Source organism: Rhinopithecus bieti, unplaced genomic scaffold (genome assembly GCF_001698545.2).
Source record: "Rhinopithecus bieti isolate Rb0 unplaced genomic scaffold, ASM169854v2 scaffold_36869, whole genome shotgun sequence".
Classification (NCBI taxonomy): Eukaryota; Metazoa; Chordata; class Mammalia; order Primates; family Cercopithecidae; genus Rhinopithecus; species Rhinopithecus bieti.
In genome coordinates, this window is record NW_016815448.1 from 279,244 (window position 1) to 299,486 (window position 20,243).

Below are 20,243 nucleotides of genomic sequence, written 5' to 3' on the forward strand. Positions count from 1 at the left end.
AAAAAAAAAAAAAAAAGAAAAAAAAAAAAGAAAAGAAAAGAAGAAATGATTTAAGCTTTGTTTAAGATTAGGGGCCAGGTGCAGTGGCTCACGCCTGTAATCCCAGCACCTTGGGAGCCCGAGGCGGGTGGATCACCTGAGGTCAGGAGTTCCAGACCAGCCTGGCCAACATGGCAAAACCCAGTCTCTCCTAAAAATAAAAATAAAAAAATTAGCCAGGTGTGGTGACACATGCCTGTAATCCCAGTTACTCAGGAGGCTGAGGCAGAAGAATCGCTTGAACTTGGGAGGTGGAGGTTGTAGTGAGCCGAGACCGCACCACTGCCCTCCAGCCTGGTGTCAGAGCCAGACTTTGTCTCAAAAGAAAAAAAAAAAAAAAAAAGGATTAGAAGAACCCCACTACTACCCTCTGGTCACCCACTCACACAGACACCAAAGCTGAAGCCCACACCTCACCATCCTCATGCTCAGCCCTGGGACACCCCAGGCACAGTGTCTCCTTCGTTTTCTGTAAGGGTGGGCTAAAAGCAGGGATGGACAAGGCCTGTGGGTACTTCTCATGGTCACTTCCTTCTTGCTTACAGGGTGCCCGAGGCAACGATGGTCAGCCAGGCCCTGCAGGGCCTCCGGTAAGTTCATTTTATCCTCAGCAGGTCATTGTTGTTGCTGTGCTCTAAGTCCTATTAAGCAGCCCGGTGAAGTCTGCAGGGTTTATTGGGTGCAACCACAGCAGCACTCAGATGTCTACTGGAAAGGAGGAAGAAAGAGAAGTAGTTTTTAAATATCACTTGAGTGTGTTGATAACAAGCTTTGAAGCATGGGCTCATTTTCCTCAGCCATCCTTTCAGCAGTCTTTTTAGAGGAGGAAGGTCAATAGAGATTCTGCTTCTCACCACAGATGTAGTCAGAAACTTGCTTTGCCTTCTGAAGCCAGGCAAAAGTTCCTGGGGACGCTGGCAATGGGGACAATTTTCATCCAAGGCTTTTTAGCCACAATGGACATGGAGTGAAATCAGTATAGAGGAGGGAAGGAGTGTGAGGGGTGGGGGTGGCTTGCTTTGGAGGTCAGAACTGGCATTCACCTCTCTTCTCATCTGCCTACTCTCTCCAGGGTCCTGTCGGTCCTGCTGGTGGTCCTGGCTTCCCTGGTGCTCCTGGAGCCAAGGTACACGCCCTGTTATCCAGTCAGGAATTTCTGGGTGCTGAGAAGCTGTCCTTTCCCTGTAACCCTTGCTCATTGCTCCCTCAACAACCACCTGCTCCCTTCTGAGAAGTAGCTCCCCACCACCCCACCCACTGCCCCCTCCGTCTAGGCAGGGCAAAAAGCCAGACACTCGTAGCCTCGCCTGGAGGGAAAGTAAGACAGAAGATAAAACGTGGGAGATCCAGTTACAACTTTGGAGTGGGGAGAGGTGGACAGAGAAGAAGATGGGGATACACCAGAGGCCTGGCAGGGGCAGAAAGCCAGGAGTGGCAGCAAAGGGAAGCAAACCTAGGGGAGATCCAACAGCTGAGCAAGCTCGGGGCCCTGACGGGCACTGGAGGGAACTGGACAGGGAAGAGGGCACAGGCAGGGAGCCTCTGCTGCCCTCCAGGTTTCTGCTTCATTTGGGGTGCCTGGCTCTTCCAAGCCATGTTAATGGAGTTCTCTGGAGGATTACTAGAGGCCAGTGGGAGGCCAGCCAGTTCAGGGCCAGGCCCCTCAGCCCAGGAGGGATTCCAGTGTGAACGTCCCTGGGAATGAATAAGGAGCCTCCATGTGTCACTGGCATCAGGTTGCTTTTCCCCTCCTGGGGGTTTCCATGGCAACCAGACAGTGTCTGAGGTCCCGGGAGCCGGGTAAAGGAGACTCATTGTGAAGAGGGACAGCGGAAGGTGAGGGGGGCTGACCTTTGGAAAATAATAATTACCAAAGTGAAGCAGGAATGTTCTGAGAAGAAACCTGAGGAGGCTCTGCCCTCTCTCCAGGTCGGCAGCCCTCCCCAGGGACTCTGCCATCTAGAGTGGGTTGTAATTTTTAGGAAAAAATGAAAGTAAAAGCACAAGCCATTTTGGGGGCAGGGGGCTTGCCAGAGGCCCCCCCTAAGGGGAATTGGGCTGCATTGAGAGCAAGGAGGGGCAGAGTCCCCATGTGCTTTTGTCTTGGATTTCTGGCTTACTGAGAACAGACTGGGGCCAGGACCGGGGTGTCACTCTTCACCTGTCAGTCAGATGGGAGTGAGGTGGTGCTCTGAGCCCGGATGTTCAGAGACTTAGAAGTGACCTCAGTTCCTCAATAATATAGAAAAACAGGAGGTGGGAGGAGAGAGCGGTGTCCATCCATTATCCCAGGGTGCCAAGATGGCAGCCCACGCTTTTCTGATGGTGTCGATGGAACCGTGGGTTGTCCATTGCTATAGTACGTAGCTGTGCTGTGGCACGTGGAGGCTTACTGTGTAGAGAGGAGGTGAGCAGTAGAGGAGGCAGGTGTGGGAAGTCATCAAGTCATTAGCTCAGTCAGGCAGGGACAGAAATGGCAACATGACCTGTGTGTGTACGCGCATGTTCAGGTATGGGCTTGGGTGCATGTGCGTAATCCAGGGCTGTGCTCGCAGCTGGCCCTGAGCTGTTGCCTGCCCACTAGAGGTCTGTGTCCCCTCTCTTCTTCATTTCATCCTTCCTGTCTCTTCCCAGGGTGAAGCCGGCCCCACTGGTGCCCGTGGTCCTGAAGGTGCTCAAGGTCCTCGTGGTGAACCTGGTACTCCTGGGTCCCCTGGGCCTGCTGGTGCCTCTGTAAGTGCAGCTTCTCTTTGGCCTGGGGGGTCTGGGGTCTGTGGGCTTGGAATTCTTGACTCTGTACTTTGCTCTGACGGCCATGGGCTCCAATCACCAAACCTTCATTCTGGCCCAATGCCTGTCCCCATCTCTAGATGTATCCCCTTCTATCCCATCTTCCCCATGAAACATATGGTGGGAATGTCCCTGAAATGGACAGCACCTATGCCAGGTCCCTGGATCTGGACCCTGGAGGGCTGGAGGGGGTTGGGGTTCATTCTTTGCTGCTTATTTGACAATGTCTCCTTTCTCAGGGGAACCCTGGAACAGATGGAATTCCTGGAGCCAAAGGATCTGCTGTGAGTGTTGCCCCTGGACTTCGCTCCCCCAAGCGAGCCTGGTCCTGTCTCTCCCCTCTCCTGACACCCCTCCCTTCTGCTCATGCTGACAGGGTGCTCCTGGCATTGCTGGTGCTCCTGGCTTCCCTGGGCCACGGGGACCTCCTGGCCCTCAAGGTGCAACTGGTCCTCTGGGCCCGAAAGGTCAGACGGTAAGAGCCCAAAGTGACCCCCAAGTCCCATTGACATCTCTGGAGTCAAACCCCATCACCCCTCTTTCCCACGCTCTCCTGCCCTGGCCTCACAGCGGCCTCCATCCAAGGGCATCGTGAACAGGGGTTCTGGGGTGGGGCAGGCTCCCTGGAGAGAATCTGGTGTGAGAACCTGCCTCTCTTTTCAAGGGTGAACCTGGTATTGCTGGCTTCAAAGGTGAACAAGGCCCCAAGGGAGAACCTGTGAGTATCTGCCCCCACGCCCTTGTCTTTTCTACTGCTGTTCTGTGGGTCACAGGCCTCCTCATCTCCTCCCCACTGCCCCACCGGCCCACCGCCTACCTCCTCCGGGGCTCTATCCCCCAGTCTGGGTCCTTTCAGATTATGCCTGGAGGAGACTTAACAGGGCTGAGAAGGCCCAGATACAGCTTCAGCTCCCATCCTCGGCTTGGCCAGTGTGAACAGTTACGTCCTCTTGTTTCCCTCTGCTCTGCCATGGCTGGTCCTTTATGGCCTCTCATCCTCAAGCCCCCCGCCCTGAAACAGTTGCCAAGGCTATTTCCTCCACACTCTGAGTCGAGGCTTGCTCCAGGGCCAGGTGAAGGCTCACTCTGTTTCTCTTTTTTGGTGGTCCTCAGGGCCCCGCTGGCCCCCAGGGAGCCCCTGGACCCGCTGGTGAAGAAGGCAAGAGAGGTGCCCGTGGAGAGCCTGGTGGTGTTGGGCCCATCGGTCCCCCTGGAGAAAGAGTAAGTGAATGAGGAGGCTCTATCCCACGGGGGCTGTGATCTCGAGAGGGAAGTGGAGTCCTTGTGGTCCGTGTTCTGGTCGTGGCCCATGACTTTTCCGCATGTCATCCTCCTCTTTCTCCATCCACACCATGGGGAGAGGGAGTCTGACCCTGAGTTGTGCCCCCCACTGCCAGGCTGACATGAAACAGTCTGAACTCCTTCCCAGGAAGCGGGGACAGGCTCCAGAAGTTAACCTCTGAGAATCCTGCAGACCACAGTTACTGCTCCCCAGAAATTGGGATTGGTGGGTTAGTGGGATGGACCCGCTGGAGCCTGGCTGGGTTAGGGGCCATTCTCATTCACTGCCTCTCCTCCCTGTGTCTCTTTAGGGTGCTCCTGGCAACCGCGGTTTCCCAGGTCAAGATGGTCTGGCAGGTCCCAAGGTGAGTGGGAGAAGAGGGGCTGGGGTCCTTCTTTGCATCGCTGGTCACATGGTATCCCACTGACTCCCTGTGTACCCTTGTGTAGGGAGCTCCTGGAGAGCGAGGGCCCAGTGGTCTTGCTGGTCCCAAGGGAGCCAATGGTGACCCTGGCCGTCCTGGAGAACCTGGACTTCCTGGAGCCCGGGTAAGTAGCAGAGCCGCTGTTGCCCTTGGCTTCAGACTTTGGGCAGACCCTCAGGCCCTTCCTGGCTGGCTCCCTCCAGCCCTGCACTGCCAGGATTGGGAGGTCCTGGGGCCGGCTCCTGACCCCACCCTCTTCTCTCTCCTGAACAAAGGGTCTCACTGGCCGCCCTGGTGATGCTGGTCCTCAAGGCAAAGTTGGCCCTTCTGTAAGTCTATCCTCTGAGGGCTGCTGGAGGGTGAGGGGATCTCCCTGGGGAGGCAAGAGAAAAGAGAGATGGAGTTTGGGTTGGGGAGGCCTGGAGTACTGTGAATTTTGAGAATTGCGGTAGGGAGTAGATGGTAGGCACTGGGGCCAGATGTAGCCTGTGCAGTAGCCGTGAGCTCTGAAAATGCCACTCCATTATGCATTTGGGGCTTATCCTTGGAGGAATGATGACATTGTGTGTGCACTTTCTTGGGCAGCTTTCTAAGCTCAGCGGTGTCTTGCTGTAGATGGGCCCATGAGTGTGGTGTGGTCAATCTTAGATACTGAGCATGTGTGACTGGTGCCAAGTTCTGGGTCTACCATGTAGGCCCTTAGTGGATGCTAGATGGATGGATGTAGTCAGAGTGTCTATGTTATGAGAATGGTGTTCTCTCTTTCAGGGAGCCCCTGGTGAAGATGGTCGTCCTGGACCTCCAGGTCCTCAGGGGGCTCGTGGGCAGCCTGGTGTCATGGGTTTCCCTGGCCCCAAAGGTGCCAATGTAAGTAATAATTTGTTCTTCCATTTCCTTCCATGTGGTGCTACCTACCTCCCTGACCTCTTGGGGAAAGGGCTGGGTCCTGAGTAGAGTTTAGCCAGGGACAGTGATGAGTGGGGCTCCTGTGCCATGGGTGGCAGTGGGGGTCTGCATGTGATTTGGGGAAAATCCACAGCCCCAGAGAGCGTCGGGGCATTGCAGCCATACATTGTTCCATGTGGCAGTGCCCAGCAGGCTGGCTACCATCATGGCCCCTGAACAGAAGGGCTGGTAATTTGCTTTATCTCGGCTGTCCATCAGGATGTGGCCCCAAGCCTCAGTTCCTGCAGCCTGCTCTGCCCCTAACTCCCTACCAAATCATCTGCCCCACGGCCCTGCTCTCTCTTTCCTCTAGGGCGAGCCTGGCAAAGCTGGTGAGAAGGGACTGCCTGGTGCTCCTGGTCTGAGAGTAAGTATCCTTCCCCACTGCCCATGGTTTGGTGTTGGCTGGGCATTTGCAGGGAGGACAGGGGAATGGCATCCCCGTGGCATGGTCCTGGGACCTCTTGTATTGAGTGTTGATCCCTGTGGCTGAGCCCTATGTTGGCTGGGCCCTTTGGGTGTCTACACAGGGAGACTTCTGGTTGCCATTGGTCAGCAGGCCAGGGAGCTGGGGAAGGCTTCCATGCTGAAAACAGCTAAGAAAAGATGGGGCCTGGGAAGGAAGGGAGGGAAAGGTGTGGAAATGGGGTTCAGCTGGGGTATTGTGGAGGTCTGGAAACTGTGGGCCAGAAGTACCTTTGCCCAGTCCTAGGGGGACTTCAAGAGGGAAAATAACGTATCATTACATTGTCTTTTTCTCTTCCCTCTAGGGTCTTCCTGGCAAAGATGGTGAGACAGGTGCTGCAGGACCCCCTGGCCCTGCTGTAAGTACCTTCCTAGCCTCCCCAGGTGACCCTGGGGGCAGGGGCTGGGAGGGGTGGGGGTGGGAGACCACAGATCCATCCAATAATGGAGCTGACAGATGTGGATGTGGGCTAAGCTGGTACACCAGACTCACTCTGAGCTGAGGCAAGGTGTCCCAGGAGGCTGTGTGGACCCACGTTGGTGGAGAGGAGTGTGGGTGGCTAATGGGAGTGCAGCGAGGCATGCACGTACTATCTGAGCAGCGCAGGAAGACGCCTGTCCTGCCCACCCTGCTGACCTCCCCTGGGCCCTACTAGCTGTGGCTCTCAGGGTCTCTGGAACACTGGCTCAGCTCACCTTTTCTTTTCCTCTGCAGGGACCTGCTGGTGAACGAGGCGAGCAGGGTGCTCCTGGGCCATCTGGGTTCCAGGTAGGTGGCTGGACCAGGCTCTCTGTCCAGTTCTTTGCCATATCAAGGGTGTCCTGGGACAGCAGCAGGCACCATCACTGGAGGGCCCATGCCTCTTGCAGGGTGCCAAGCATTGAACTTTCCCTGCACCCCTGGCTCTCATTGCTGTTGCCTCCTTCCTTTGGGTCTACCATATACTGTGCCTCCCTGGGGGCCAGGGCAGCAAACTCACTCCTTTGATAATGCTTGTCACTTTGGCTTCTAGGGACTTCCTGGCCCTCCTGGTCCGCCAGGTGAAGGTGGAAAACCAGGTGACCAGGTGAGTATGGGGCTCTTTGGACCTGCAACCTGTTTAGATGGGAAGGTCGTTTCTGATGCCTGGGAGGCAAGGGCAAGAGGGCATGAGGAGCCCTGTGAGGCCTGGGAATGTCCTGGACCCACATCCCAGCCTCCACAGATGACACAGTCCCCAATGGGAGGAGTGATGTTCAGCCCCGCCGTGGAGGACTGTTCAGGGGTCTGTGACATGAAGACTTCACTCTCACACATCTTTCTTTATTCTCCAGGGTGTTCCCGGTGAAGCTGGAGCCCCTGGCCTCGTGGGTCCCAGGGTGAGTGTCCTGTTGGCCACTGCAGGCGGCCTTCTTGGGCCTGCCCTGGGTTCTAGGCTCCTGCTCCTTTCCCCACCTCCCTGCTTCTCCCTGGGCCTTCTCCCCCATTGCTCTTGGTTGATCACTTCTTGGTGTCTCTGCTGCAGGGTGAACGAGGTTTCCCAGGTGAACGTGGCTCTCCCGGTTCCCAGGGCCTCCAAGGTGCCCGTGGCCTCCCCGGCACTCCTGGCACTGATGGTCCCAAAGTAAGTGAGGCTGTGTCCTGTGGGGGTCTTCTCAGCAGCCTGGGAGTCCCACTGAACAGGGAGAAGGGGAGCAGGCTCAGGAGGAAGGAAGAATAGAAGTGGGGGGCGGAAGATGGAGCTGGAAAGGAGGTATACACGGGAGGAAGGGAAGGAAGAGGGGTTTGGGGCCCTGGTTACCCAGACTCCACGAACAGGGGTTCAAGGGGAGGTGCTGTCCACTACAGACTCCCTCTTACCTCCCTTCCAGGGTGCATCTGGCCCAGCAGGCCCCCCTGGGGCTCAGGGCCCTCCAGGTCTTCAGGGAATGCCTGGCGAGAGGGGAGCAGCTGGTATCGCTGGGCCCAAGGGTGACAGGGTAAGTACTGGGGTTACGGCCTCTCACCAAAAATGTGGCTTTGCCACATTCCTGCCCCTTGTGATCGCTTCCATTCCCTCATGGCACCTGGTGATGAGGGTTTCTGTTAGCCCTTCTTGAGGAGCTTAAAGACTCCTTTCCAAAGCTCCCTGCCTTTTAGTGACATCCTCTCCCCCTTTTCCTTCATCTTGCCCCTGCTGCTCCTGACCCACCCTGAGACCACAGCAAATCCCTCTTGGGCAGGGACTGGGCTCTCCCTAGCACCCCAGCCTCGGTGGGACTGAGCCAGCCACAGGGGTCCTGGGGTGCCCGGCTGAGGTGGCTGGTTTTCTCTTTCCCCAGGGTGATGTTGGTGAGAAAGGCCCTGAGGGAGCCCCTGGAAAGGATGGTGGACGAGTAAGTGAATGCGGGTTGCCGGACTGCTGGGCATTAGGATCCCAGCCCCGCACCCAGGAGAGATGGGAAGGGGGCTGGGCAGTCTGCCAGTGGGGTCCCTGGTCCTGTTCTGTGGGGGCTGGGCAACTGCAGGGACTTCTCTGTTAAACTGGGGCCAGAGGGTAAGTGGGAGCTCTGGAGGCGGTGGGAGGGCACACCAAGGTCCTCTTGGTGTGGAGTCCCATGTGCTCGGCTGGCTCAGCCTGTCTCCCTTACCTCTACCTGCTCTCCCCGCAGGGCCTGACAGGTCCCATTGGCCCCCCTGGCCCGGCTGGTGCTAATGGCGAGAAGGTGAGTCCTGGCTCCTTGCCTCTCCACGCCTTGCCTCCCTGTCATGCCTCCTTCTTATCTCCTGCCAAAGGCTGTTCTGTCTTGTCCTCACTCACCAGTCACCTTCCTGCTCGCCGGGGCTGTGAGGGGTGAAGAGGGGGTCCTCTCAGAAGTGAAGTGTTCCCTGTCAGATGGGACAGCTGGGCTGGGGGTAAAAGTGCATTCAGCAGAGGCCGAGAAGGTGCGCGTGTGGGCTGCACAGTAACACAGGCTGTGCCGGGGGACCTGGAGCCCCCTCCCCACGAGCAAGGCCCCCCAAATGCACTTTGCCCTCTCCCACTCTGACTCCCCACCTTCTCACCCCTGGTTCTTCCTCCTCTCCCTGCCCTTAGGGAGAAGTTGGACCTCCTGGTCCTGCAGGAAGTGCTGGTGCTCGTGGCGCTCCGGTGAGTGTCTGCCCCTCTGAGCCTGGCTCTGCCCTCAGCCCCCAGGAGCCAAAGAGCCAGGGAGCCTGCGTGGGCCCTCATGCTGCGTGGTGGCCCTGTGTGCTGCCAGGCACTGGCTCCCTCCCTGCCCGCTGGGTCTAGGGAGGGAGGAGAGATGGGAAGGGAAGGGGGAAGGCACATCACTCCCATGATGTGCTCAGGTTGAGGGCTTTTGGGTTAACAGAGCCTCAGCCTGTATTCAGGACTAAGGCTGCTTTCAGATGCCGGTGTCTGGGGAACAGGAGGCTGGGCAGGGCCCAAAGGGCTCTCGGAGGGGAGAAGAAGCAGGTCAGGCAGCGGGGCCTGACCTCTCGCCACGCCCCCTTCTCTCACAGGGTGAACGTGGAGAGACTGGGCCCCCCGGACCAGCAGGATTTGCTGGGCCTCCCGTGAGTATCTCTCTCCATCCGCCTGGCTCCCTCCACTCAGGCCAGCTCCACATCCAGCACCCTCAGGCATCAGAGCTTGTTGGGGAGGGAAATGGACTCTCCTCTCCTTTCCTTTGCCGCCTCCATACCAAGAGAACCATCATGTCCAGGCCAGGGTGGACACACATGCAGATACTCAGAGTCTCCTGCTCTTCTGGAAGAGCTCCAGGGCTTTGGCCTGCCCCTCACTCGCCCGCCTCCTCCCTCCCATTATAGGGTGCTGATGGCCAGCCTGGGGCCAAGGGTGAGCAAGGAGAGGCCGGCCAGAAAGGCGACGCTGGTGCCCCTGGTCCTCAGGGCCCCTCTGGAGCGCCTGGGCCTCAGGTGGGTAACACTGCACTCCCCCAAGAATTGTTCCCTCAAGGAAGGGCTCCTGGGGTGCAGATGGGGAGGCCCCAGCAGGCTGCACACAGAGGATGGTTCACAGGCCTGGGAACACCCCCATGTAGGTAGAAGGAGCTTTCATAGTCCCCATGTGGCATGTGGGCTGTGTGGGTGGGGTGGAGGGACTGACAGAGTACAGGTTGGCCACCGACAGCCATAACCAAGCTGCTGGTCTCCTGGAGAGAAGGGAGCGGTGGCAGGAAGAGCTTCCCGGGAGGCCAGACCCCAGACCAGTTCCGTGGTTGCCTGACGGGCTTCTACTAGAACACAAGTCTCCTGCGGCAGAGAGGACAGGCTTGCCTGGGGCAGCCCCTTCAGGCTGGGTTTTTAGTGCCAAGAAAGCTGCCTCTTTGAAAACCTCAAGGGTCCATTGTTGGGGCTCAGACAGAAGCCCACCGACTTCCCCGGGTACTGGGCCTCACTGTCTCCCTCTTTCCTTCCCAGGGTCCTACTGGAGTGACTGGCCCTAAAGGAGCCCGAGGTGCCCAAGGGCCCCCGGTGAGTGAGGCCTCTCACAACCCACCCTGCACCTCACAAAGAGGGCCTGGTCCCAGAGGCTCCCATGGCGGGGGGTGTTCTGGGATGCCCCCCACTCTTTACCCAGCCCTGCGTTGGCCCCTAGCCTAAGGCCACCCACAGCCAGGTGGGAGAGAGGGCGCCTGTGGGCTGAGCACACAGTGGTCCCGGATTCCCCAGCTTGAGGCTTGCCCCTCGGTCAGCTCCCTGAAGTGCTGACTGCCGAAGTCCGAGGCAGGGGAACAGCCTGTGCCTGCTTCTATGGCCAGACCCGGGGGCCCTTTCTCCCTCCCTGGCTCCCCCTTGCTGCTTTGCAGCCCCTCACCCTTTCCACACCAGGCTCTGAGACCACACCCCCTGCCCATTTGAATCTCGAACCTCCTGAGGGCTTGAGGTTCTCAGGGACTCTCCTCTCCCCACACAGGGAGCCACCGGATTCCCTGGAGCTGCTGGCCGCGTTGGACCCCCAGGCTCCAATGTAAGTGATTCTCCTGGCATGAGAAGCGCAGGCGGCATGGAATAGCCTGGCCCAGCACCCAACAGGGTCTGGAGAGCTCCAGGTGACTGCCCTGCTAGCTCGGTGGGTAGGACAGGGCCGCCATGATTACCTTCATTCTGGACAGATGTTTCTTCAGCATGTTCTGTGCACCTGCCTGTGTGCTTTAAAGCAAGTCCACATGTCCTGGGTCAAGCTCAGGGGTCAGAGGGGCAGGGGTGGAGCAGCTCCTGAGGAAGAGGGATTGAGGATAAAGGGAGGAGGAAGGAGGGATTCCAAGTAGATGGGAGAAAGCAAAGTGAGCAGGGGCTGGAGAAGCCAGAGCTGGCTTCCCAGAGCTGTCTTACATGGTGAGAAGGTTGCAGAGGTAGATTGGGGTGGGGGTTAAGTTGCCCTTAGTGTGGGGAGGTAGAGAAGCCCCCAGAGAGGAAACTGCTGTCGATGAGGCCATAGTGACTTTGGCAGCCTGGATGAGGAAGGGTGAGATGAGCCCTCACTTTCCGCATTTTCTCCTTCTAGGGCAACCCTGGACCCCCTGGTCCCCCTGGTCCTTCTGGAAAAGATGGTCCCAAAGGTGCTCGAGGAGACAGCGGCCCCCCTGGCCGAGCTGGTGACCCTGGCCTCCAAGGTCCTGCTGGACCCCCTGGCGAGAAGGGAGAGCCTGGAGATGATGGTCCCTCTGTAAGTCCCTCACCAGGCCCATGCCAAGGTCCCCGGGAGCAGGGTCGTGAGTGGCTTCTGAGCTCACAGAGCATGGGGTGGGAGGGAGCAGGGGCCATGAGGATGCCAGGGAGCGGGGCTGCACAGACAGAGCTATGCTGAGAAGGCGGAAGAGGCTGGGCTACTCTGTCAGTTCTCATCTCCCGCCTCTCCTCTCTCAGGGTGCCGATGGTCCACCAGGTCCCCAGGGTCTGGCGGGTCAGAGAGGCATCGTCGGTCTGCCTGGGCAGCGTGGTGAGAGAGGATTCCCAGGCTTGCCTGGCCCATCGGTGAGTGTGGGGTGTCCCTCCCTCCATCCAAGCTGGGCCCTGCCTGCCAAGCCTTCTGCCTCCCTCAGCACCCTCAGGACTGTCCCTTGTCTGCCCTCTCCCTGAAGGGTCAGTGGGCCCTGGGCAGGGGTGCTTACCATGTGCGCTCATCGTCCTTGTCTCTGTCCCTCCAGGGTGAGCCTGGCAAGCAGGGCGCTCCTGGAGCATCTGGAGACAGAGGTCCTCCTGGCCCCGTGGGTCCTCCTGGCCTGACTGGTCCCGCAGGTGAACCTGGACGAGAGGTGAGCAGTGGGACCCCCTGGGGTGGCCCTGATTGGGGAGAGGGGCCCTGTGAGTCTCTGTGCTGGGCCAGCCAGAGCAAGTCCCAGGCAGGGCGCTGGAGAAGCAGGTGGCAGCGTCAGCTGACAGGCCTGAGAGCCTAGGTGCAATGGGAAGGTTGTGGGGGAGAGAGACGGGCATAGAGACCAAGAGCTGCTTCCAGAAGGAGGAGGAAAACTCAGTGAGGAAGCTTTGGCTTCAAAGTGTGAGTGAGTTAGGCAGAAGAGGAGAGGCCTGGGCTTCTGAGGGGGGCTGGGGGAGCAGAGGTGGAGATGGGCAGGAAGCAGCTCTAAATGCATTCTTGTTTCTCTTTGTCCAGGGAAGCCCCGGCGCTGATGGCCCCCCTGGCAGAGATGGCGCAGCTGGAGTCAAGGTGTGTCTGGTGTCTGTGTGTGCAGTGGGATGGGGAGGACATTGCCTCGGGCCTGACAGGTTAGTCGGGGGTGGCTGGTTGGAACCAGTCTCATCTCAGCCTAGAAGGACCTTCTGTTCCTGTCTCTTCTGGAACATTCTTCTCTGAGCCTGAGACCTCTCTCCTGACAGGGTGATCGTGGTGAGACTGGTGCTGTGGGAGCTCCTGGATCCCCTGGGCCCCCTGGCTCTCCTGGCCCCGCTGGTCCAACTGGCAAGCAGGGAGACAGAGGAGAAGCTGTAAGTATCCTGAATTCAGTAAAAGCTGCCTTCCCCTGAGCGGTGGGGCTGAGGCAGTCCCTGGGTTTAGGCAGTCTCTGGACTACAGAGTATTGGCCTCAGTGCCCAGCCGGGGGCAGATGCAGAGGAGGCCTTCACCTGTCTTGGCTTTTCTCTGACGCTGCACTCACTCTCTCCTCAGGGTGCACAAGGCCCCATGGGACCCTCAGGACCAGCTGGAGCCCGGGGAATCCAGGTGAGTATCCAAGTGTCCTGCACTGAGTCCCCACCAGGGGTAGGCCTCGAGGGCAACCGGCCTCCAGGTGGTTCCCGGGCCTCCAGCCCTGTGGTTCCAGGGATTCCTCAGCTTGGGTGGGACAGGAGGGGGCTCCTGTCCTGGCCCTGACCTGACTCAATCTGTGTCTATCTTGTTCCCAGGGTCCTCAAGGCCCCCGAGGTGACAAAGGAGAGGCTGGAGAGCCTGGCGAGAGAGGCCTGAAGGGACACCGTGGCTTCACTGGTCTGCAGGGTCTGCCCGGCCCTCCTGTGAGTGTCACTGCCTGCGTGGGACTTCCTGAGGCCTCCTGCCACTCAGAGCCCACTTGAGCTCCCTGTGCTGCCAGGACAGCTTGGGATCACCCTAAGCAGTTTCTAGGACTTCCTCAGGGCTGGAGGGAGGAGGAAGTGGAAAAGGAATGCGGCTGGGACATAAAGCTGCTCCCCCAGCTCCCAGGATATAGATAGATATGTCTGTGCTGACCGCGGTTTTTTGCCTCTTCCTTCTACACAGGGTCCTTCTGGAGACCAAGGTGCTTCTGGTCCTGCTGGTCCTTCTGGCCCTAGAGTAAGTGACTTGGAGTTGGAAGATGGAGGGGGCCCTTCAGAGGGTGCGGGCCTGTGTTCTCATGAGGAGGGAAATGCTGCTGCTTCTGGGGAAGCTGTGGGCTCAGGGGTCCTCACTCAGCAGTGGGGGCAGGACTGGCTCATGTGCCTATGGCCAGAAAAGCACTTGAGGCCACAGTGGCTGTAAGACAAACACGAAGCAGCTCTCGCTGCCAGACAGACCTCTGGTAACAGCATTTTACAAAGAGGAGCTTAGGAGGGTAGGCAGGCCATGGGGCTATCCTGCTGGTTCTTGGCTAAATAGAGACCACCTTAGACTTCCATGACTGAGCATGTGAAGAACTGGGGGTGGAGTGGCTGGTGCTATCAGGACAGCCACCTACCCAGCCCCGGCGACTCCCCAGCCTTCCCTGTGGTGACCACTCTTTCCTCACAACCGCTCTCTCTTGCAGGGTCCTCCTGGCCCTGTCGGTCCCTCTGGCAAAGATGGTGCTAATGGAATCCCTGGCCCCATTGGGCCTCCTGGTCCCCGTGGACGATCAGGCGAAACCGGCCCTGCTGTAAGTGTCCTGACTCCTTCCCTGCTGTCAAGGTGTCTCCAGCATCCGGGAGGCTTGAGCTCCTTTTTCCTCAGGGCCTCTTTTAGGGCATCAACCTGCAGTTAACAGTGATGGCACCCTTTATCCTGAGGCCTCCTCAGAGGTTCGCAGGGCCCATGATCAGTGCTGGGAAACTGAAGAGAAGGGTTAAGGAAGAAATAGGCATGGTGCTGTGGTTTCCTTGGTCCTGGCCTGCTACACCTCTGCCCCACTCATGGGACCGGGAAGAGGGATACTCTAGTACATTCTAGCAAATGGGGATGGACATGGAGGGGCACTTTCCCACGATCCTGGCTGATCTCTCTGTTTCCTGCTGCAGGGTCCTCCTGGAAATCCTGGACCCCCTGGTCCTCCAGGTCCCCCTGGCCCTGGCATCGACATGTCCGCCTTTGCTGGCCTAGGCCAGAGAGAGAAGGGCCCCGACCCCCTGCAGTACATGCGGGCTGACCAGGCAGCCGGTGGCCTGAGACAGCATGATGCCGAGGTGGATGCCACACTCAAGTCCCTCAACAATCAGATTGAGAGCATCCGCAGCCCCGAGGGCTCCCGCAAGAACCCTGCACGCACCTGCAGAGACCTGAAACTCTGCCATCCTGAGTGGAAGAGTGGTAAGCTTGGAGGACAGGATCCCCCGCCCCGGGGAAGCAGGGAGTCAGCCCTTAGGCACAGCAGCAAGGGAGGAGACGCCCCCTACTACAGGGCAGAGCTGGGCCTGGAAGTTTCTGCCAGAGGGTTCCTCTCTCATTTCACAGCAGAGAAGCTGCAGCCCTGGCACCTGTCCTGCCATGGCTACTTGACGAAGGTGACCTCAGGGTGGACTCCATCCACCAGCTGGGCACTGCTCCTGCCCTCTTGCATGTGTCCTTCCTTAGAGCTGGACTTAGCTCATGCAGATCTCCCTGCCCCTGCATCCTTCCAGGTTCCCCTCCTTTCAGGCCACATTGAACTTCATCCCTTGTCCCTGTAGGCCTTTCTGTCCCTTTCAGTCAGGCCTGGCCCTCTCAAGCTTTTGTGTCTGTGCCTGTCTGAGCCCCCATGGGTGCTGCCTCTTTCCCCTGCAGGAGACTACTGGATTGACCCCAACCAAGGCTGCACCTTGGACGCCATGAAGGTTTTCTGCAACATGGAGACTGGTGAGACTTGCGTCTACCCCAACCCAGCAAACGTTCCCAAGAAGAATTGGTGGAGCAGCAAGAGCAAGGAGAAGAAACATATCTGGTTTGGAGAAACCATCAATGGTGGCTTCCACGTGAGTACCTGGGTGCCCTAGATGATGAGCAGAGATGGCTCCTCACACTCTTTCTTTTATTTCTCTCCGGAAGCTTTTAGCACCTTCCCCATATTTTCCTCCAGTTTTCTGTTGGGCTTGAGAGGAGGGAAAGAGGAGGAAGAGTATTTTTTTCCCACGTGGAGGTGGGAAAAGAGGTCCTCTGAGCTTGCTCCACTCCTGGAAGCAAAAATATCCAACTGGCTCCCTGCTGCCCCAGCACCCTTGAGGTCCTTGAACCATGAACTCTTGGCAGCCCCTACAGTCCCTGGTCCCATTGAATGCCAGCTCCCAGGCCTCACACTGCTGCTGTCTGCCCCAACAGTTCAGCTATGGAGATGACAACCTGGCTCCCAACACTGCCAACGTCCAGATGACCTTCCTACGCCTGCTATCCACGGAAGGCTCCCAAAACATCACCTACCACTGCAAGAATAGCATTGCCTACCTGGACGAAGCAGCTGGCAACCTCAAGAAGGCCCTGCTCATCCAGGGCTCCAACGACGTCGAGATCCGGGCAGAGGGCAATAGCAGATTCACGTACACTGCCCTGAAGGATGACTGCACGGTGAGTGGGGCTGCCAGAGAGAAGAGCTGCCTGTGCCTGAGCTGCCTGGAGCAGGGCTGAGGGTTGGCCCGCAGCAGCTGTCAGGTCCTAAAGTGACAGGATCGTAAGAGGCATGAGTTTGAGGGTCATGTAGAGAAGATAGGCTGAGTGACAGGTGGGGGAGAGGCACATATCATTCATCTTCTCCATTCCCCTGACTCAGGGGAATAAAACCCTACCTGGAACCCAGTGATTGTTATAGAAGTGTTCTCACAATGTGTACAGGGTGAAGAAGAGGTCACAGGTTGGGAGCTCACTGTGGGGAGTGGGGAAGGATGGGAAGGGCAGAGTGGAGGAGGGCCCTGCTGCTAAGGATAGGAGTTGAAGTGGAGAGGCCTTTGGCAAGCCAAGAAGAGGTCTCAGGAACCCCCTCAGTGTGGTTCAACCTTGTAGGCTCTGATGCTCGCCAGTTTGTTCAGTTTTGGGCTCCTGGGCAGCTGGAACTGGGTAGCAAGGCATCTACTGAACAGAGCCTCCTCCTTTTTTCTGCCCTAGAAACACACCGGTAAGTGGGGCAAGACTGTCATCGAGTACCGGTCACAGAAGACCTCACGCCTCCCCATCATTGACATCGCACCCATGGACATAGGAGGGCCTGAGCAGGAATTCGGTGTGGACATAGGGCCAGTCTGCTTCTTGTAAAAACCTGAACCCAGAAACAACACAATCCGTTGCAAACCCAAAGGACCCGAGTACTTTCCAATCCCAGTCACTCTAGGACTCTGCACTGAATGGCTGACCTGACCTGACGTCCATTCATCCCACCCTCTCACAGTTCGGACTTTCTCCCCTCTCTTTCTGAGAGACCTGAACTGGGCAGACTGCAAAATAAAATCTCGGTGTTCTATTTATTTATTGTCTTCCTGTAAGACCTTCGGGTCAAGGCAGAGGCAGGAAACTAACTGGTGTGAGTCAAATGCCCCCTGAGTGACTGCCCCCAGCCCAGGCCAGAAGACCCCCCTTCAGGTGCCGGGCGCAGGAACTGTGTGTGTCCTACACAATGGTGCTATTCTGTGTCAAACACCTCTGTATTTTTTAAAACATCAATTGATATTAAAAATGAAAAGATTATTGGAAAGTACCTATTGACTTGTGGTTTGTTCTTTAGCTTCTTTTCCATTAATCCTCCATTCTGTAGGCATGCCCAAATAGCAGTCCTAAGGACTTCTTCTGTTGATTCTTCAACCTAGAGTAAGGACACTGAAGCCACACTGCTGAGGTTAGCAGCCTCACACAAACATGAACTTGCCTCTCTGGTAAACCTTGGCACTATGTGGAACCCATTGTTGAACAGGACCAGAGACCAAAATTTGGGAAGAGAGGTATGCCAGAGGGATGGCATTGCTCTTGAAGGGAAACACTGAACACAGCTCTATGACACATTAGTGCCCTGCCAGCTTAGGGTGTAAGACCACATGTGGGCTGCATCCTGCTGGATCGGAGACGTGGGAGATACTCCCTCGAGAAAGGGAGAAGATAGGGGAGTTAATCCTGCAGGGGCCCATGGTTAAGTGCACACAATCAATCTGAGTGATCTATTTATGTCCCCCTATAAGACGTTTGGTTGTAGGTCAAGGAGAGGTGGAAATGTGACCTGCCCCACCCATATTCCTCTTTCGTGTCCCCACCCCTCTAGCCCCCATTCTTCACTCCCTGGGCCTACACTTAAAAGTTTCCATGTACTCTGAAACCAGGCTTAAGAATGGACTGCTTCCCATTTCTTCCTACTCTTGGGTGTCCCTTGCCTTTCAATAACCTGGACAAGTGGCAACGATTAGCAAGTTGTCCCCTTCTCCAGTAGAGGGCCACAGTGACGGGAATGCGTGAAGTGGGCAAGGGACTCCAAATCAACCAGAGGGCAGTAGTATTTTGTGAAGTAAATTTCCAGATATTTGGCACAGCTGATAAAACAGAGCGCTACCCCTTTCTCTGTCCCCTTCTCCCATCCCTGCCCCTGCTTCCTCCACGTTAAGGTTGACAGCTTTTCTATTAAATAGTAAAAATAAATAAGATACTTGTGTTGGATTTGTATGTATTAATACTCAATTTATGATATAAATTATCACCAGATAATTATAATAATCTATACCTACATATTATTATATAATATATAGAATGTACCTATATATTATTATATAATATATACCTAGGTTTATATATGTATGTATATACACATAGATACATATACATCTACAATAATAATATATACCCCGTCAGAACTAGTTCATGACAAAGGAGTAAAATGAAAACATGATCACTGAAAACACATAATTAGAATAGCTATCTCATAAGTTAAACAACCCTTCCACCTACCAAGAGCACTAATTAGGGTCGGAAGAGAGGTGACATATATGAGTTCCTAGCTGGAGCTAGAGTGTTGAGCTCTGCTCCAACCTGTCAAACTCCAGAGCCTACTTACTCTTAATTAAGTAGTTCAGTAGATTGTGACCATCAGCTTAGACCTCTGCAAGATAAGTTCCAGGATCAAGGTGATTCCTTGCAGTTCACCTGCTTCTTGAGTGCCTAGTCAAACCTAGAAGTAATAGCAGCTGCCCCCTAGGTAACTGCCGCATGAAGCAGAAGGAAGAGCCCAGGGCGGTGCACAGAAAGCTCTACCTCTGCCTGCACTAGGGTCAGGTGGAAATCGCCACCCTGGCTGGCAGGGCTGTGCTCCCTGTGCTGCTTCCTTGTCCTCCCTTGGCCCAGAGGGGAAGGTGAGAATAACCAGGATCATTACTAACTTCTGTGATCCCTGATGCCTCCAGAAAGGAGATAGTCTCACTGGTCAGAATAACCTGTCGGATAAATTCCCGACCCCAGCAGGACTCAGGATAAATTCCACTCAGCAGGACTGAGTGGAAAGACCCAGCTTGCTGATTTTAAGGGGCTGGGCCAGGCTTTCCCTCTCTTGAGCCTTCTCATCTCCATGGAAGTGTCTGGCATCAAAGGCTTTGGACTAGGAGTTAGCAGTCTCAGCTCCTGCTAAGACTTACTTCCAAATCCCTTGGATACTGTGCAAATCACAGAACTTCTGAAGTGGGTTCCCTTCTAAACAACTGAAAGAACACAGAATCTTAAAGGAGTGCTAACCAGGTAATAAAGAATTTTATTTATCAAGGCAAAGAATAAGGATTATTTTGTCCAGAGAAAATACCTGGGACCCTATTGATTCATGTAGTGCTTTAAACAAATAGGCTGATTCTTTTAATAATTTCTTTCACACTTTCGGCTTGAATCCCTGAGAGTTGACCCAGAGATCGTGGAGGTCCTGCATTGAGGTACCTAGGGTTGCAGAACAGTTGGTGGAGATAAACTGTGGCCTATATAAGGCCTGGTGAGCATAAAAGATGTGTGATGGTGTTTTAAACTCTAGCTATGACTCTGGACAAAATGCATTAGAAATTGCAATCCTAGGCATACAGCAGGTACTCAATAAATACTTTCTCGAGTGAGTAAATAAATGAATGGACATCTCTGTATGCAGCAACTCTTCAACCAGGTGATACAGGATAAGTAGTTCGAGATAAGAAAGAGGTCACAGTACAGATAAGTATAGTTTCTGGCTAAGCCAGAAACTACAGAGAAGAGATAGCTAGCAAAGCCTCTCTCCAAGAAACACACTCTGAAAACTTCAATCCATCGGGAACACAATGGTGATGACAATGACACCAAAGCCAGCCACTTCCTCTTTCTATTCGGGGGTGCTGAGAGAATATTCCAGGCATTTGTTCAAGAATTGACAGACACTACAATAAAGCTATGCAGAACATCCCAAAGTGCAGTCTGAGATGATAATAATGTAAACAGATACGGAAATTGATAGTATTATCACATCGGATTTATTGCTATATGTTTTTAAAATGTAAGCGCTCTCATTCTAAAATAACAACTGGATTTTAAGATAATATCAAAAGCAAGAAATGTTACTAAGGCATATGATCACAAAAGAAAAATGTTTCAAAACTGAAGTACCAGTATGAGTATCTTTTTCAAAATTCCATGAAAAAGCTGCTACATAGGCTATTTGGAAAATAGGAAAACTAAAGAGCAAATGTAGCAATGTGAACATCTT

General features: G+C 55.5%; 1 protein-coding gene across 2 annotated transcripts in view; it reads left to right on the forward strand.

Annotated features, from left to right (window-relative positions):
* COL2A1 (collagen type II alpha 1 chain) overlaps nucleotides 1-17,252 on the forward strand; it is a 31,941-nt gene extending 14,689 nt beyond the window's left edge. Inside the window, exons 17-54 of one of the 2 annotated variants that reach the window (XM_017853152.1) lie at nucleotides 585-629; nucleotides 1,112-1,165; nucleotides 2,674-2,772; nucleotides 3,069-3,113; nucleotides 3,206-3,304; nucleotides 3,494-3,547; nucleotides 3,943-4,050; nucleotides 4,422-4,475; nucleotides 4,561-4,659; nucleotides 4,811-4,864; nucleotides 5,304-5,402; nucleotides 5,794-5,847; nucleotides 6,251-6,304; nucleotides 6,661-6,714; nucleotides 6,959-7,012; nucleotides 7,260-7,304; nucleotides 7,451-7,549; nucleotides 7,797-7,904; nucleotides 8,247-8,300; nucleotides 8,577-8,630; nucleotides 9,002-9,055; nucleotides 9,430-9,483; nucleotides 9,739-9,846; nucleotides 10,351-10,404; nucleotides 10,847-10,900; nucleotides 11,438-11,599; nucleotides 11,800-11,907; nucleotides 12,081-12,188; nucleotides 12,545-12,598; nucleotides 12,769-12,876; nucleotides 13,058-13,111; nucleotides 13,294-13,401; nucleotides 13,646-13,699; nucleotides 14,151-14,258; nucleotides 14,617-14,905; nucleotides 15,359-15,546; nucleotides 15,890-16,132; nucleotides 16,667-17,252. In XM_017853152.1, the coding sequence (XP_017708641.1) occupies nucleotides 585-629; nucleotides 1,112-1,165; nucleotides 2,674-2,772; nucleotides 3,069-3,113; nucleotides 3,206-3,304; nucleotides 3,494-3,547; nucleotides 3,943-4,050; nucleotides 4,422-4,475; nucleotides 4,561-4,659; nucleotides 4,811-4,864; nucleotides 5,304-5,402; nucleotides 5,794-5,847; nucleotides 6,251-6,304; nucleotides 6,661-6,714; nucleotides 6,959-7,012; nucleotides 7,260-7,304; nucleotides 7,451-7,549; nucleotides 7,797-7,904; nucleotides 8,247-8,300; nucleotides 8,577-8,630; nucleotides 9,002-9,055; nucleotides 9,430-9,483; nucleotides 9,739-9,846; nucleotides 10,351-10,404; nucleotides 10,847-10,900; nucleotides 11,438-11,599; nucleotides 11,800-11,907; nucleotides 12,081-12,188; nucleotides 12,545-12,598; nucleotides 12,769-12,876; nucleotides 13,058-13,111; nucleotides 13,294-13,401; nucleotides 13,646-13,699; nucleotides 14,151-14,258; nucleotides 14,617-14,905; nucleotides 15,359-15,546; nucleotides 15,890-16,132; nucleotides 16,667-16,813 (3,441 nt within the window). In that variant the 3' untranslated portion in view covers nucleotides 16,814-17,252. The remainder of the gene's footprint in view (nucleotides 1-584; nucleotides 630-1,111; nucleotides 1,166-2,673; nucleotides 2,773-3,068; nucleotides 3,114-3,205; nucleotides 3,305-3,493; nucleotides 3,548-3,942; nucleotides 4,051-4,421; nucleotides 4,476-4,560; nucleotides 4,660-4,810; nucleotides 4,865-5,303; nucleotides 5,403-5,793; nucleotides 5,848-6,250; nucleotides 6,305-6,660; nucleotides 6,715-6,958; nucleotides 7,013-7,259; nucleotides 7,305-7,450; nucleotides 7,550-7,796; nucleotides 7,905-8,246; nucleotides 8,301-8,576; nucleotides 8,631-9,001; nucleotides 9,056-9,429; nucleotides 9,484-9,738; nucleotides 9,847-10,350; nucleotides 10,405-10,846; nucleotides 10,901-11,437; nucleotides 11,600-11,799; nucleotides 11,908-12,080; nucleotides 12,189-12,544; nucleotides 12,599-12,768; nucleotides 12,877-13,057; nucleotides 13,112-13,293; nucleotides 13,402-13,645; nucleotides 13,700-14,150; nucleotides 14,259-14,616; nucleotides 14,906-15,358; nucleotides 15,547-15,889; nucleotides 16,133-16,666) is intronic. The other variant, XM_017853153.1, reaches the window with a different exon arrangement.
* Nucleotides 17,253-20,243: the final 2,991 nt, after the last annotated feature.